Genomic DNA, 12,614 nt, shown 5'->3' on the forward strand with positions numbered 1-12,614 from the left:
TATACTTTGATTCACTGTGCATCAAAACTTCTCAAAAACTAACCTTATTTATTTTAATTCGAACGTGCTCTGTTTTCCCCTTAGATATGTATAGTTTCCCTTCTTGTTTCATTTATTGTTGTAGATGAAGTGTTTTGCATGTTGCTGGGAGATCGGGGAGGATATATCTTGTATAAAATTTTCCCTCTTCCTTCCCTAATCCACCAGCGAGATTAAGAAATGTCCTTCTTGTTCAATTTTTGCAGGGTGGTCTCACACCTTTACTTTTCTGCCATAAGCGTGGTCAACTTATCCCCAACTCCATAGTTGCCTATGTTGGTAGTCTTTACTACCCAGCGAACAGAGCTCAGACAATACTATGCTACTTTTACTAAAAAATGTTCAGTAAAAGAATCAATTAAAATAACATGAACATGTCAATGCTTTTAGGCTTGCAGACTGCTTGGCTTACCTCCGCATCAGGCTTGCCATTCCCCATCTTACACCAGAACCGCCGTAGAATGAAAACAAGCACCACCAGAATTATAACTAAGACCACTGAACCCACCGAGACCCAAACGATTGTCAGAGATCGAGATGGACTTTTGCTTTTTTCGGTTACTAAGAAATTGCAAACAGACAATATGTGAGACATATATCCAACTCCGTAGAGAAATTATACATACCTAAGACCTAAGCATACAAAGACAGGGACATTACCTCTGTATGCATAACCGTGAATTGCAGGTCCGTTACAACAAGAATAACAACAACAGCAACATTTCATTTCTGCTAAGCATTAAATTACATATGCATTTTTCACTTCCCGCAAATAGCACCGCTTTTTCAGGCGGGCATTAAAGAACAAAATTGTGATTAGAGAAAATAAAAGTGTTTTAAACAAGCAATAACAATAAACGGTATATGCAGTTGAGGACTTTTGCGTCCCCTCGTGGATGGCCTAAAACAATAAACTAAAGCCACGGTAATTTCGTTTCTATCAAGTAGAGCAAAAAAATCAAACCGACAAACTAAATGAACAAAAGAAACAAACTAAGACAGACACTAAGGCTTGAAGTCAGGAAATTAACCTCAAAAGAGTCGTCCTGAGTTGAAAGTATGTAAAAATAATAATAATAATAATTTTGCAAAACGTTAGGAACGTTACCGTTTTTTCGTGAAAAAATGTTGGTTCCTCTCGAAAGGTACGTGTCATATTATTCGAGACAAGAGCGTCAAAACACGAAAAAAACATTTTTGAATTTCCAACTTTTGTAACATTTAGCTGTGTATCTAGTATTGTAATCGGTTAATCATAACGTGAAATTCTACCATAATACGCTCACTCGATTAAAGATGGAAATGGCGTGATGGATACTACTATATGTGGACTGGACGCTACGATGTTTCCCTGTTAATTGACTTGTTGCAAATCGTTATCTAAAACATTTCTTACCAACGAGTTGAGACGTGTTTACGGTAGATATTTCTGTTGCCTTTGATGCAACTATCAGCCTTCCTGCCTTTGAATATGTCCTTCCTACTAGGTTCATTGCAGCACACTTGTACATTCCATGGTTTTCTTCTTTTGTAACCGAATGGACAACTAAGTATGAAATACTTCCGTTGCGAATAAGGGTGGGACTTGGGAGGAGTAAGTTATTCTTCAACCAAGAAATCTCAGGGCGCGGAGAACCAGTTGCTGCACATTTGAAAATGGCATCATTCCCTTGTTCCACGACGACGTCCTCAGGATCAATTGAAAATACCGGTTTCCAGATAACTGATGTCAAGAAATTTAAAATAATAGTTGAATTTATTATATTTTTTCTCACCCTATTGAGGTTTTTAGTGGGCTGACAGAGAACCAACTTTTACTCTACTATAGCTAAGCGGATGTTCTTTCCGCACAACATTGCGGATGTTGTGGATTAGTTTGCTGGAACACTGCTGAAGCAGTTGGCTCTTTCAGTTCAACTCAAATTTGCCCCAGCAAGTTACGTTTCAGTTTTCAGAGGTCCCGTTCTTATTTTTCGTGTGTAAGCTGAAACAACACCAATTTTGTTAGAGAAAGAAAAATATTTGCACTATGGCCAACTGTTTATCAACAGATTGCGTGCAAATTTAATTGAAATTAATTTGCTTGAGCAAGTTGTCAAGTTGAACGTTTCAGCTTTGACAATTAATATTTCCGATTTCTTATTAATTAATTCCCGTTCGTTTGGCAATACTTTTACTCTTATTGACGTAGAAGTGAAATGAAATGAAATAAAATTAAATGAAAGACTTTATTTATGTTCCAATTGTATTTAGGTAAAAAAAAAACTAATTTGGGACACTATTTATATATTAAAATATATCTAAGCTACATACAGTTAAAAATTATTTACAATTTAATTCAAATAAACCTTTCTATTTAGATAAATAAATAATTATATAAACAAAAAGGTTATTGATAGTTGAAATTGAATACAAATGTAAAACGAAAAAAGAGCTATTTTCATCTAAAAGGCAATAAATTATTTACCTGTTAAGTTGGCCATAGTTGATCGATTCCATCCTTCGTCACTATTTGCCTCGCACCAATACTTTCCCTGATCTTGCGGTTCCACAGACTCAATTGTTAACAGTGAAAATGTGTTCAGATGTTTTATTATGTCTTTAGGTATCTTTCGACCATCTTTAAACCATGTTATAACTGGCCTGGGAATTCCTAATGCTTCGCAGCTGAAATTCGTCTCCTCGCCTGTAACAATATTGTCTTGAGAGATTGGATGAATTACAAATCTTGGTTTCGAAGATTCTACACGGGAAGATACCAGAAATTAAACTTGAGGAAGTAAGTGACAAGAAACACCCAAACTATGGGATGTCCTTAAATAGAGGACCTTCCCAAAAGAAACGACTGCACAAAACGTACAATATCATCAATGACAATTTTAATTAATTCAGTGAATGTAGAGTATATTCCTTCAGTTGACTTGATTCCAGTCGACGGTTACGGTAGTGGAAGGAAGCTGCAGTATACAGCAATGATCCTCGCTATCTGCTTCTTTGTGTTACTATTTTATTTCTTATTTTTAATAGCTTAATATTATTACATTAATATAGCTGCTCACCTCTTAAATTCAAAGTCAGTACTGCTATAATACATCTCATAAAATTTGTGACTATACAACCATACTCGCCAGAATTGTTTCTTGAGGCTTCCTTGATACGAAGTTTGCATGTTTTGGTATCCTCCCTGTCAGAATAGCTACCCCCGCATTGTTTAACCTTTCGACCTCTAAAAAACAGCTCTATTTGAAAAGGTTGTTCTGAGAATTGCTGTGAGTCACCTTCCCTTGAACTGTTTCCAGTGCATTCAATTGTGAGGTTGTAACCAATAGGCATGGCATCAACATCCGGGAATTTGGATATGTGGAAGGCAATTGAGGGAGCTTTGGAAACTGAAATGCAAAACTACACGATCTTATTATTGTCTAAAAGCAGTAATCCCTAATCACATTTTCATCTTTCATTCTTTTTTTTTTTTTCATTTTCAAACTTAAATCGCGTCAAACGCGTGTATTTTCTTAAAGGGACTTTGACATGAGCTTCACTTCAAAAAATCAAGAGCCTAATACGTATGAATGCTTATAAATAGTGGTAAAGTTTCGCTTAAAATTAGTATGTCAGTGTACTGAAGCTATAAACAAGTGATGTAATTGTGAGGTCATCAGGAACTTTAGATCTTAACTTGAAAAACTTAGGCTGACTTTTTCAAGTTCTGCCATTTTGACTTGGAAAAACAGCAAAAAACTAATAACGGCTACCCACTTCCTTCAACAGCAGTTTACTATTGTCGATCAAACATTTGCAATCTATTAAGAAATAGGTAAGAATACATATACTTAATGAGCGGCTTATATAAATGGGTTTTTGGAAAAGCTAGCGCATTTTTGCGTTTTTTTTTTTTTAAATTACCATATCCTTGAAAGTTCGTAATGTGGCTATTTTTGAGTGTTTAGGATTAAAAGTTTTGCTTTTTGCGCTAAATGTTATTTAATATTTCATGACGCGTTATAAATTTGAAATAGTTTATATGAGCAACTTAGGTTACCTTTTTAGCACTTAGGGAAAATGGGTATCAAGATTTAATTTGATTATGTCCGTAAGTCTACTCAAAATGCCAACCTAAATAAAAAAGGTGCCAAAGTGATAAACTTCAAGATCACATTAAATGCAACTGAGCTTAGATAGTGGATAACAATTGACTATGGGTATAATGGATAACAATGTGGCGACTCATTATACTTATCCCCGTTGCGGAAATTAAAATGCGCTTCATAATTTCCATGTCCATAAAACAGACCTTCAAACTGTATAGTATTTGCACATAAGAACTTTTCTACTAAAAGGTTATTTCAAAAACCTGTAATTGATGCATTTTCGATTCTCTTCATTTCGTTTCGAGAGATTTCGTTCTGTATTGCTCAATCTTTATTGCTAAACGATCTTTAAAAAACACGAAGAGAAAATCTAAGTTATAAATGAGGAAAAACGAGTAGTAAAATGGATGTAGTTGAGTTAAGGCCGGTTCTCATATGATCGCCCCGGTCGTCTCTGTCGCTTCTGCAGTTCGCAAAGTCTGAGGCGATTGGAGCAAGCAAACTTTTTGAAGCGACAGAGGCGACAAAGCGGATCGGGGCGATCATATGAGAACCAGCCTTTAGTCATTTAATTTTTGGTTTGTATCACCTGGTTTCATTCTAAAAGAAAAAAAAAAATAACGCGGAGTAACCCATTGATAAACTAGAAGGAAAGAAATACGTTCTAATTTGATAAAAAAAAGAATCTGCCCATTTTGCGTGTAGAATAGTTCCATGACGTTGTCGAATCGAACTTAAAAAGAAAAATATAAAATTAATGAAGATTATTCCACGCATCCGCCAATAAAACATTGACAGCTTTAAAATGCAAATACAAAATTTTAGGTACATGTGGGTAACTCCAGAAGAAAAGAACTTGTGTAAGCGATTTCTGCATAAAGATACTGTTTCGAGTTAAGAAACAATCCGGAAACAGAAATGAAATGATAATTTCATCCCTAATTATTTTGATACAAAAAAACGTCTCCAAACTATAAATTGACCGTACCGTGTATATAACTGGCTAAAATAAGATGCGAAATGCGCCGAAGATTAATGTCGTAAACCTAAATAATTCAACGACATATTGTATTTTCCCCAGGTTGTTTTTTTAAATATTGAGCGATAAATTTGACATTATATTTACTTACACTTATAGACATCTTTTCTGTTAACGCAAGTAGACTGTGCATTCGACTTCTCGAACCTGTCAGTGTTAAAAAGAAATCCAAAGATCAATGCAAACTGGTAAAAAGGTTTCTTGTACATGTTCTCAGTCAAACAACACTTCTATTCCGTGCGCTCTGCTCGGTAGCACCTTCTGTTCTGCTTTTAGATGTGTAAACACTTGAGAATTGATCGTGGAACACCTGAAATGGGTGATCACGTTTGCAAAGTGGGTTATTGTAGCTATCAATCATCAAAATCCCCTATTAAACGAAATAAAGGAAATAAATATTGAGGTCTTTTTAAATCTACTGCTCCCAATTTTCTAAATTTAATGATTATCATTACACCTTATTTTTCCAGACTTGAAATGACTAGCAATCTGCATTATTTATCGTGTTACATCACGACCGTCCTTTTGATTACATAGAAAGCGAAAGTGTCTAAAGCAATCCAGAAATCACGTTAAGAAGCTAACATTTCAACGACGCCATCGCTGCGGGTCGGTCGCAGCTCTCATACCGTAAAGAAGCTTAACAGAGGAGGCGGGTGGTCTAGCTCCCGTCTGGGTGCTGGACGTGCACGTGTTCCCAAGTGGGCCACATAGCATGTGGATGCCTGAACAGAAATGTTTAAGAAGTGAAAGTTAACACTGACCACGTCTTATAGTTGGGTGTTTACGATACAAGTAAAGTATTTTCCTAAGCCTGTTTTCTTACAATAGGGTAATTTTCCTGCCTCTATCTCGCGACTGACTTGAGTACTGGGAAATGGCACCACAAGCGCTTCGCCTTGCATGACCTGCCCTTGAGCTCACTAAGCGGCCGGGCTATGGTTTTCATTTTCCCTGGGCTTAAGTTTGTCTCCCACATTTGTTTGCCTCTCGGTTTTCTTAGTTGGATATCTTCTGACGTTGGACAGTTTTCTAATATTTTGTGCTATTTTTCTTAAGTATGCGGGTAACGTTTTAAGGAGACGTAAGCCCAGGGAAAATGGCTGTGTAAGGAGACAGTATAGCTGAAGTAAACGGGGTCATAACCTGGGTCTCCGGGCATTTTCAAACCTTTGCTCTAAGGGATCCTTCAAGTTTCAGGCGGGAGTATTTTATAATCATACTATCCTCCACGTCCCAAGGCGGACGTAATATACAATCATCTGCTCTTGAAGAACGCTTTTTTACATGAAAACTTTGATAAAGCGCGCAGTCTTGGTTGGCTGTTTGATGGTATCGTTGTTAGATCACTTACGAGGCCTTTTAGTGGGTTTTCTTGGGTATCAAGTGTCATTCCAAATGCCTTCACTTAAGGCTTTTTCAAGTCCTATCCAGTGTGTAAGCAGTTTGCAGATATAATAACGTAGCTTTTGGTGTGGCATTTACTATGGTGTTGGGTGAAGTGGCAGTGTCAGACCCTTGGCTTCTTTCCATAACACCTTACTGTGCCAAATAACTCTCGAGTTGTATGTGGACGCAATGTTTGATAAATTAAAATTTCCCGCCAAACTTCAAGCTGAGCTATTTGACGCCACGCATACATTACCAGCTCTAAGATGGCGGCGTTCAGTTGTCGAGCTTTGGGAAAGATTTCGTAGGGTTATAGCGCACGTTGGAGGTTGACATTTTGGTGAATAACATATCTCTGTATAACTTTTTATTGGCGAAAAGAAAATTAATGGCCATTCTGGAGTGAACTTCTCCTTCAACTTCCTTATGGAAAAGACACGTCAGGGAAACTGCCGTGGATGTTTAAGGTGTGTTTGCCGGTTACAGATCCAAAGGTGATTTCCATGGTCCTAGCTTACATAACAGTGGACCGGCTCTGCGGCTAGCTTCAGTTTTACTTACCGAGTGGACTGGTACTCTCAGTGATACCGTATTACCAGGTTACGACAATCTGACAGCTTTACGGAGTTAAGTTCTACTCAGCTGGTCATGGGCTCCTGTACTCAGCGGCTGTACGAGTATGGTTCCTTTTGACGGGACTTGCTCCTTCACAAGCAGAGCCCTGATTACTAACAAATGTAGCAGCACTAGTAATGGATCTTAAGAAGGCTTAAGTCGCCGATACCACTTAAATTTGGTTTTTAATCTGCGGTTAACCTCATTTTGTTGCGGGCACGTAGGCTGGGAACCTCCCTTTCTCCCGGAAAAGAAGGAAATCTGTTTAAACAGTCGCTGACAAGTTTTTAGGGACGATACGGGAAATTTGTTTGCTTTTCGCGCCAAAAAGGAATCTACCTTGACGCCCGATTACGGGAACTGAAGCCTCTATAACACTATGTGACGTTGTGTTCAATTTTGGCCGACTCCGTGACAGCTCAGGCTAGTTTGTTTTTTGACGCGCAACAACTTCTTAGAATAAGATAGAATTTATTAGAATTGTCAGTTGTTGCGAACGTTGGCCAAAGATAGTAAGTGAAGGCTTTATCTTATGCACGTAAGTCAGTAATGATAGTATGTAATTAAAGACTTTATTTTAAGACGAATAGATGATGCGCCCCACCCACCACTCCCCCTGCTACTCTTAGCTCTTTCGGCATACCCTCTCGAGCTTTGCTCGTCAGGGTAACTACCCAATACTTAATGCTAATGAGTAAGCAGGGATGATAATGTACTATTCGCGACAGTCCCTTTCACGCTCGCTTGACGTCATAACATGGCGCCATTTCGCAACTCGGTGAGATTTCGGAGGACATCTCGTTTGATCGTCTATTTTTCGGTTGTGTTCGTGTGTTCTACCCATAGTTCTACGCGATGACCTTGAGAGAAAGATGAACTTAAAAAATGTATAAAATGGCGAGCGTCGGTGGCGTTTTGTGCGGGTATTTGTTTGACGATTTGAAGAGATGGCTCGATGATGACAGTTCATTCCAGGTATGTTTATATTCTTTGCCGTCAATTTTAAGGCAATTGCGCATTTTTGTGGAACACGTAGAAAATATGGTATGTTCTTCAGTTATTCTTCTTTCGATTTATCGCTTGCTCATCGGAGGGCACAAAAAATTGTACGAGGGACTATCGTTTTGTGATTTGCTCTCTGATTCCTCTATTGACCGCCATGTTTAATTGTTTGTGCTTCTAGTGTACGTTCTATAGAATGGGTAGACTTTAATGGCTGAATAATGGATTTTCGCATACAGAAAATCGTTCGTTTGTTTCTTTACTGCTTAAGTTTTGAGGGCTTAGTGCTACTGTCCGTAGTCCTTTTGTGGTTGACTAATGACAGTGAAATCAGCGAAGTATGAGCAACCGCTATCGCGGCACGCATTATCGAAGTCTTTGAATTTATGAGTGTTTAGAGTATGGCCGCTGTATGCGCAATGGAATTTGGGCGGGCTTTTTTTTGTTTGTTAAACACGGTTTCAGTTCGCCCTATCCTTCGCACAACCCGCTTACAGAACGAGTAATACACATTTATCTGTTTATTCGACTTAACCATCGCGCAACACGCTTTCAGAACGAGTTATACACACTATTCATAGTTCATTAGCATCCCCAGTGACGTCATTAGCATTATATAATAAAATGGAATTAATTAGAATTGTCAGTTGTTGCGAACGTTGGCCATGGATAGACTAAGCGCAGTTTTCGAAATGCTGCTCCCGACTAGCGTGGACGACAGGATCCGGCCTCAACTATTTTTAGTTTAGCCATATGTGACAACTCAAGTTCCTCCAGCTTCTGTCTCTGCTCCGGTTCCTGTATCGTCGGCCGTTAACGCGTTTTACTCTGGTTGTTGTAAGTCTTTCTTCGGCTTCGCATCCGTCTTTGCTGGATACCAATACAAGTTCTGCTTTGACGTCCCATGTACCCGCCAAGCCTCTGAAGGAAAGTTTGGAGGTAATTTTTGTACTGCCATATTTTATTCGGCTGAGCGCCGCTGTAGGCTTTTGCTTGGGTGTTTACAGTTCTCGGTTAGGGTTTTTTCACGCCCACTCGTTTGCCTTTGTTTCTAGCCCATGTGGCGCGTTCCCACATTACATTTCAAATGTTATCTTCGGGCTTTTATTTACTGTTGTCTGTTGTTTTTACCGGCGGCAATTTTGTTTTCGTATTTGGGGAGTAATTTTGCTGTTAGCGTGGTCCATTTTTCTTGGTTTTGCATTAATTACTCCTGTGTTTGGCCCTCAGGGAATTACTCCTGTGTTGGGTCCCCAGGGCCACGTGTTGCACGTTCTGTACAATGGGCGGTGTTTTTTACGACTTTGCAGTATGATTTAATTTTATACTTATATTCTGTTAAATTTTGTTTTTCTTTTGTTTTGCTTGTTTCAGGCAAAACGTTATAGGATCGAGTCGGGTCGAGTCGGGTCGAGTAATGATGCTCTAGGCCGCGTAGGATCCAATCTCGGAAGTGGATCGAGAAGGGCCTTGTGAAAATCTAGACCGATAAGGATCCCATTTCGGAAGTTGATCGTGTAGGGTCTAGTGATGACGCGTTAGGCCGCGTAGGATCCAATCTCGGAAGTGGATCGAGAAGGGCCTTGTGAAAATCTAGACCGATAAGGATCCCATTTCGGAAGTGGATCGAGTAGGGTCTAGTGATGACGCGTAAGGCCGCGTAGGATCCAATCTCGGAAGTGGATCGAGAAGGGCCTTGTGAAAATCTAGACCGATAAGGATCCCATCTCGGAAGTGGATCGAGTAGGGTCTAGTGATGACGCGTTAGACCGAGTAGGATCCAATCTCGGAAGTGGATCGAGAAGGGTCTAGTGATGACGCGTTAGGCCACGTAGGATCCAATCTCGGAAGTGGATCGAGAAGGGCCTTGTGAAAATCTAGACCGATAAGGATCCAATCTCGGAATTGGATCGAGTAGGGTCTAGTGATGACGCGTTAGGCCGAGTAGGATCCAATCTCGGAAATGGATCGAGAAGGGCCTTGTGAAAATCTAGACCGATAAGGATCCCATCTCGGAAGAGGATCGAGTAGGTTCTAGTGATGACGCGTTAGGCCGCGTAGGATCCAATCTTGGAAGTGGATCGAGAAGGGCCTTGTGAAAATCTAGACCGATAAGGATCCAATCTCGGAAGTGGATCGAGTAGGGTCTAGTGATGACGCGTTAGACCGAGTAGGATCCAATCTCGGAAGTGGATCGAGAAGGGTCTAGTGATGACGCGTTAGGCCACGTAGGATCCAATCTCGGAAGTGGATCGAGAAGGGCCTTGTGAAAATCTAGACTGATAAGGATCCAATCTCGGAAGTGGATCAATCGCGAGACGGGCCTGTTGAACTTTTAAGAGCGATGAGGATCCAATAAATAGAGTTGGATCGAGTAGGGTCTAAAAATGATGTTTTAGGCCACGTAGGTTCCATCGAGAAGGGCCTGGTGAATATTTTAGACCGTTGGAGATCCCGGCATGTTGGACCTGCGGCGAGCTGGCCACATGGGGCGTTGATATACCAACAAGGTTTTGAGTCGCATGTGTGAAGTATGATGATAGCCGTTTGGCGTTTAAATGATTGAATCATCAATAAACTTGTCATTAACCTCTAGTTTCTGTTTGTTTTTTTGCCTCGAGGGATTTTGTTCTGCACGGATAAGTTTTCCTTGTCCCGACTGACTTTGGTTCTGGGAAATGACACCACAAGCGTATTGTCTTGCATGACTTGCCCTTGAGTTCGCTAAGCGGGCTATGGTTGTCATTTTCCCTGGGCTTAAGTTTGTCTACCACATTTGTTTGCCTCTCGGTTTTCTTCTTTAGATTTCTTCCTGAGTAGTACAGCTTTGAAATATTGTGTGCTACCTTCTTAACTATGTGGGTAACGCTTTAAAGAGACGTAAGCCCAGGGAAAATGACCGGGTAAAGAGACAGTATATTTGAAGTAAACAGGGTCATAACATGGCGTTCCGGGCATTCGCAAATCTTTGCCCTCAAGTATCCCTCAAGTTTTAGGCGGGTGTATTTTATAATCATAATAACCTTCAAGTTCCAAGGCGGATGTATTATACAATTATCTACCTTGTGGAACGTCTTATACCTAAGAACAGTGGCGAAGCACTTTTTTCAAGTTCCATCCAGTGTACTGTGTAAGCAGTTTGCTGATATAATAATGTAGCATTTTGTATGGCATTTACTATGTCGAGTTAAGTGGCAGTGCCAAACCCTTGGCTTGTTTCCATAACAGCTTACTGTGCCAAACATGATAATCATCAAGTTATATGAAGACGCAATGTCTGCAAAACTCTGTTCAAAGGCAAACCTATTTTGGGGGAAACAATTGTCTTAGTTCCCCGAACAGAACAAATTTTCTGAAATAGAGAAATCGGGATATGATCGTATTTTGATATCCAATGATTCACAACCATATTTTCTCAACTAATATGCATGCTCAATAGACGGGCTGGTACTTGATCGCGATCAAACCTGTTGTTTACTCTAAAACTGTTAATTTCATTCATCTATTAGAAGATGGGGTGTACCAGTCCCCTGATGTGACATTTGTAGTTAAAGCATTGTTTACAGTCGCCAAACAACCCTTTCAGCGCTGTATATATAGTCCGCGAAGCATTTATCACCTTGTGATATGCTTTGATATCACCTTGTGATATAACACTTAAGTGTTAAGTGATAAACCTTTTCATTGGGTTGGTTAGGATACAGGCAGTCTGACGTTCTTGATAATAACACAAAGGAGAATCTCGCTTGCCGAGCAATTTGAGTTTATTTTAACTGGGGTCAACTATTTATCACAAATTTATGGGAATTTTTTGCTTGCCATTTTCAAGCGTTTATTCTTAGAACTGGGAAAAGTCTGGCGCCGTTGGCCAGGTCCTTGATTGAGAAGTAAATTTGTCAATAACTTTTGGCTAGAAAAAATAAATAAATAAATAACTGGGAGGGAATTTGTATTATCTCTTGGCTCTTTTCTCGCCACAGAGTCGGCAGTTGTAAACGCCTACAATCAGGTATCATTGTCATATGATGATATTTTAAACGCCCATGCTCTCCGAAGTTTCCATGTTTTACCATATACGTCATATACCATGTATACGTCTCAGCATACAATGATAGTTTTTGGTATATAGCATAAAAGCCTATACATTTCTCTTATGCTGGCCGGTAATAATGTGAGGGTTGAAAAGACAATTACTGGTACTGAAAGTTTTGTGGATGTAACTCTTTTCCTGTTTACGTTTGGCTTTAGACCGAAATATGTTTGTTCTCCCTTTTTGGGCTGTTCGTGTCGGAGAGCAGTTACTAATATAGTGATTATCACTCTATTCGGCAACAATTTTTTCTAAATCGCAAAACTATTGGTTTTACTATCGATGTGGTTACGAACGGTCGGCAAGAAACACCTCATTCCAAGGCAAGGAAGTCTTAAGACTCCTGGTA

At 39.5% G+C, this 12,614-nt stretch overlaps 2 protein-coding genes across 2 annotated transcripts in view; both read right to left on the reverse strand.

The window, feature by feature from the left end:
- LOC144633250 (fibroblast growth factor receptor 4-like) overlaps positions 1 to 12,614 on the reverse strand; it is a 103,088-nt gene that overhangs the window by 57,903 nt on the left and 32,571 nt on the right. The gene's annotated exons all lie outside the window — the stretch shown is intronic.
- LOC144632090 (muscle, skeletal receptor tyrosine protein kinase-like) lies at positions 398 to 5,432 on the reverse strand. The gene is made up of 5 exons (XM_078490691.1): positions 5,261 to 5,432; positions 3,099 to 3,428; positions 2,507 to 2,782; positions 1,436 to 1,762; positions 398 to 600 (listed from the first exon to the last, which is right to left on the reverse strand). Exons 1-5 carry the CDS (start codon positions 5,376 to 5,378, stop codon positions 398 to 400), a joined length of 1,254 nt encoding a protein of 417 aa, XP_078346817.1. The 5' UTR covers positions 5,379 to 5,432.

This window comes from Oculina patagonica, chromosome 12 (genome assembly GCF_052425735.1).
Source record: "Oculina patagonica isolate OP01 chromosome 12, crgOcupat, whole genome shotgun sequence".
Classification (NCBI taxonomy): domain Eukaryota; kingdom Metazoa; phylum Cnidaria; class Anthozoa; order Scleractinia; family Oculinidae; genus Oculina; species Oculina patagonica.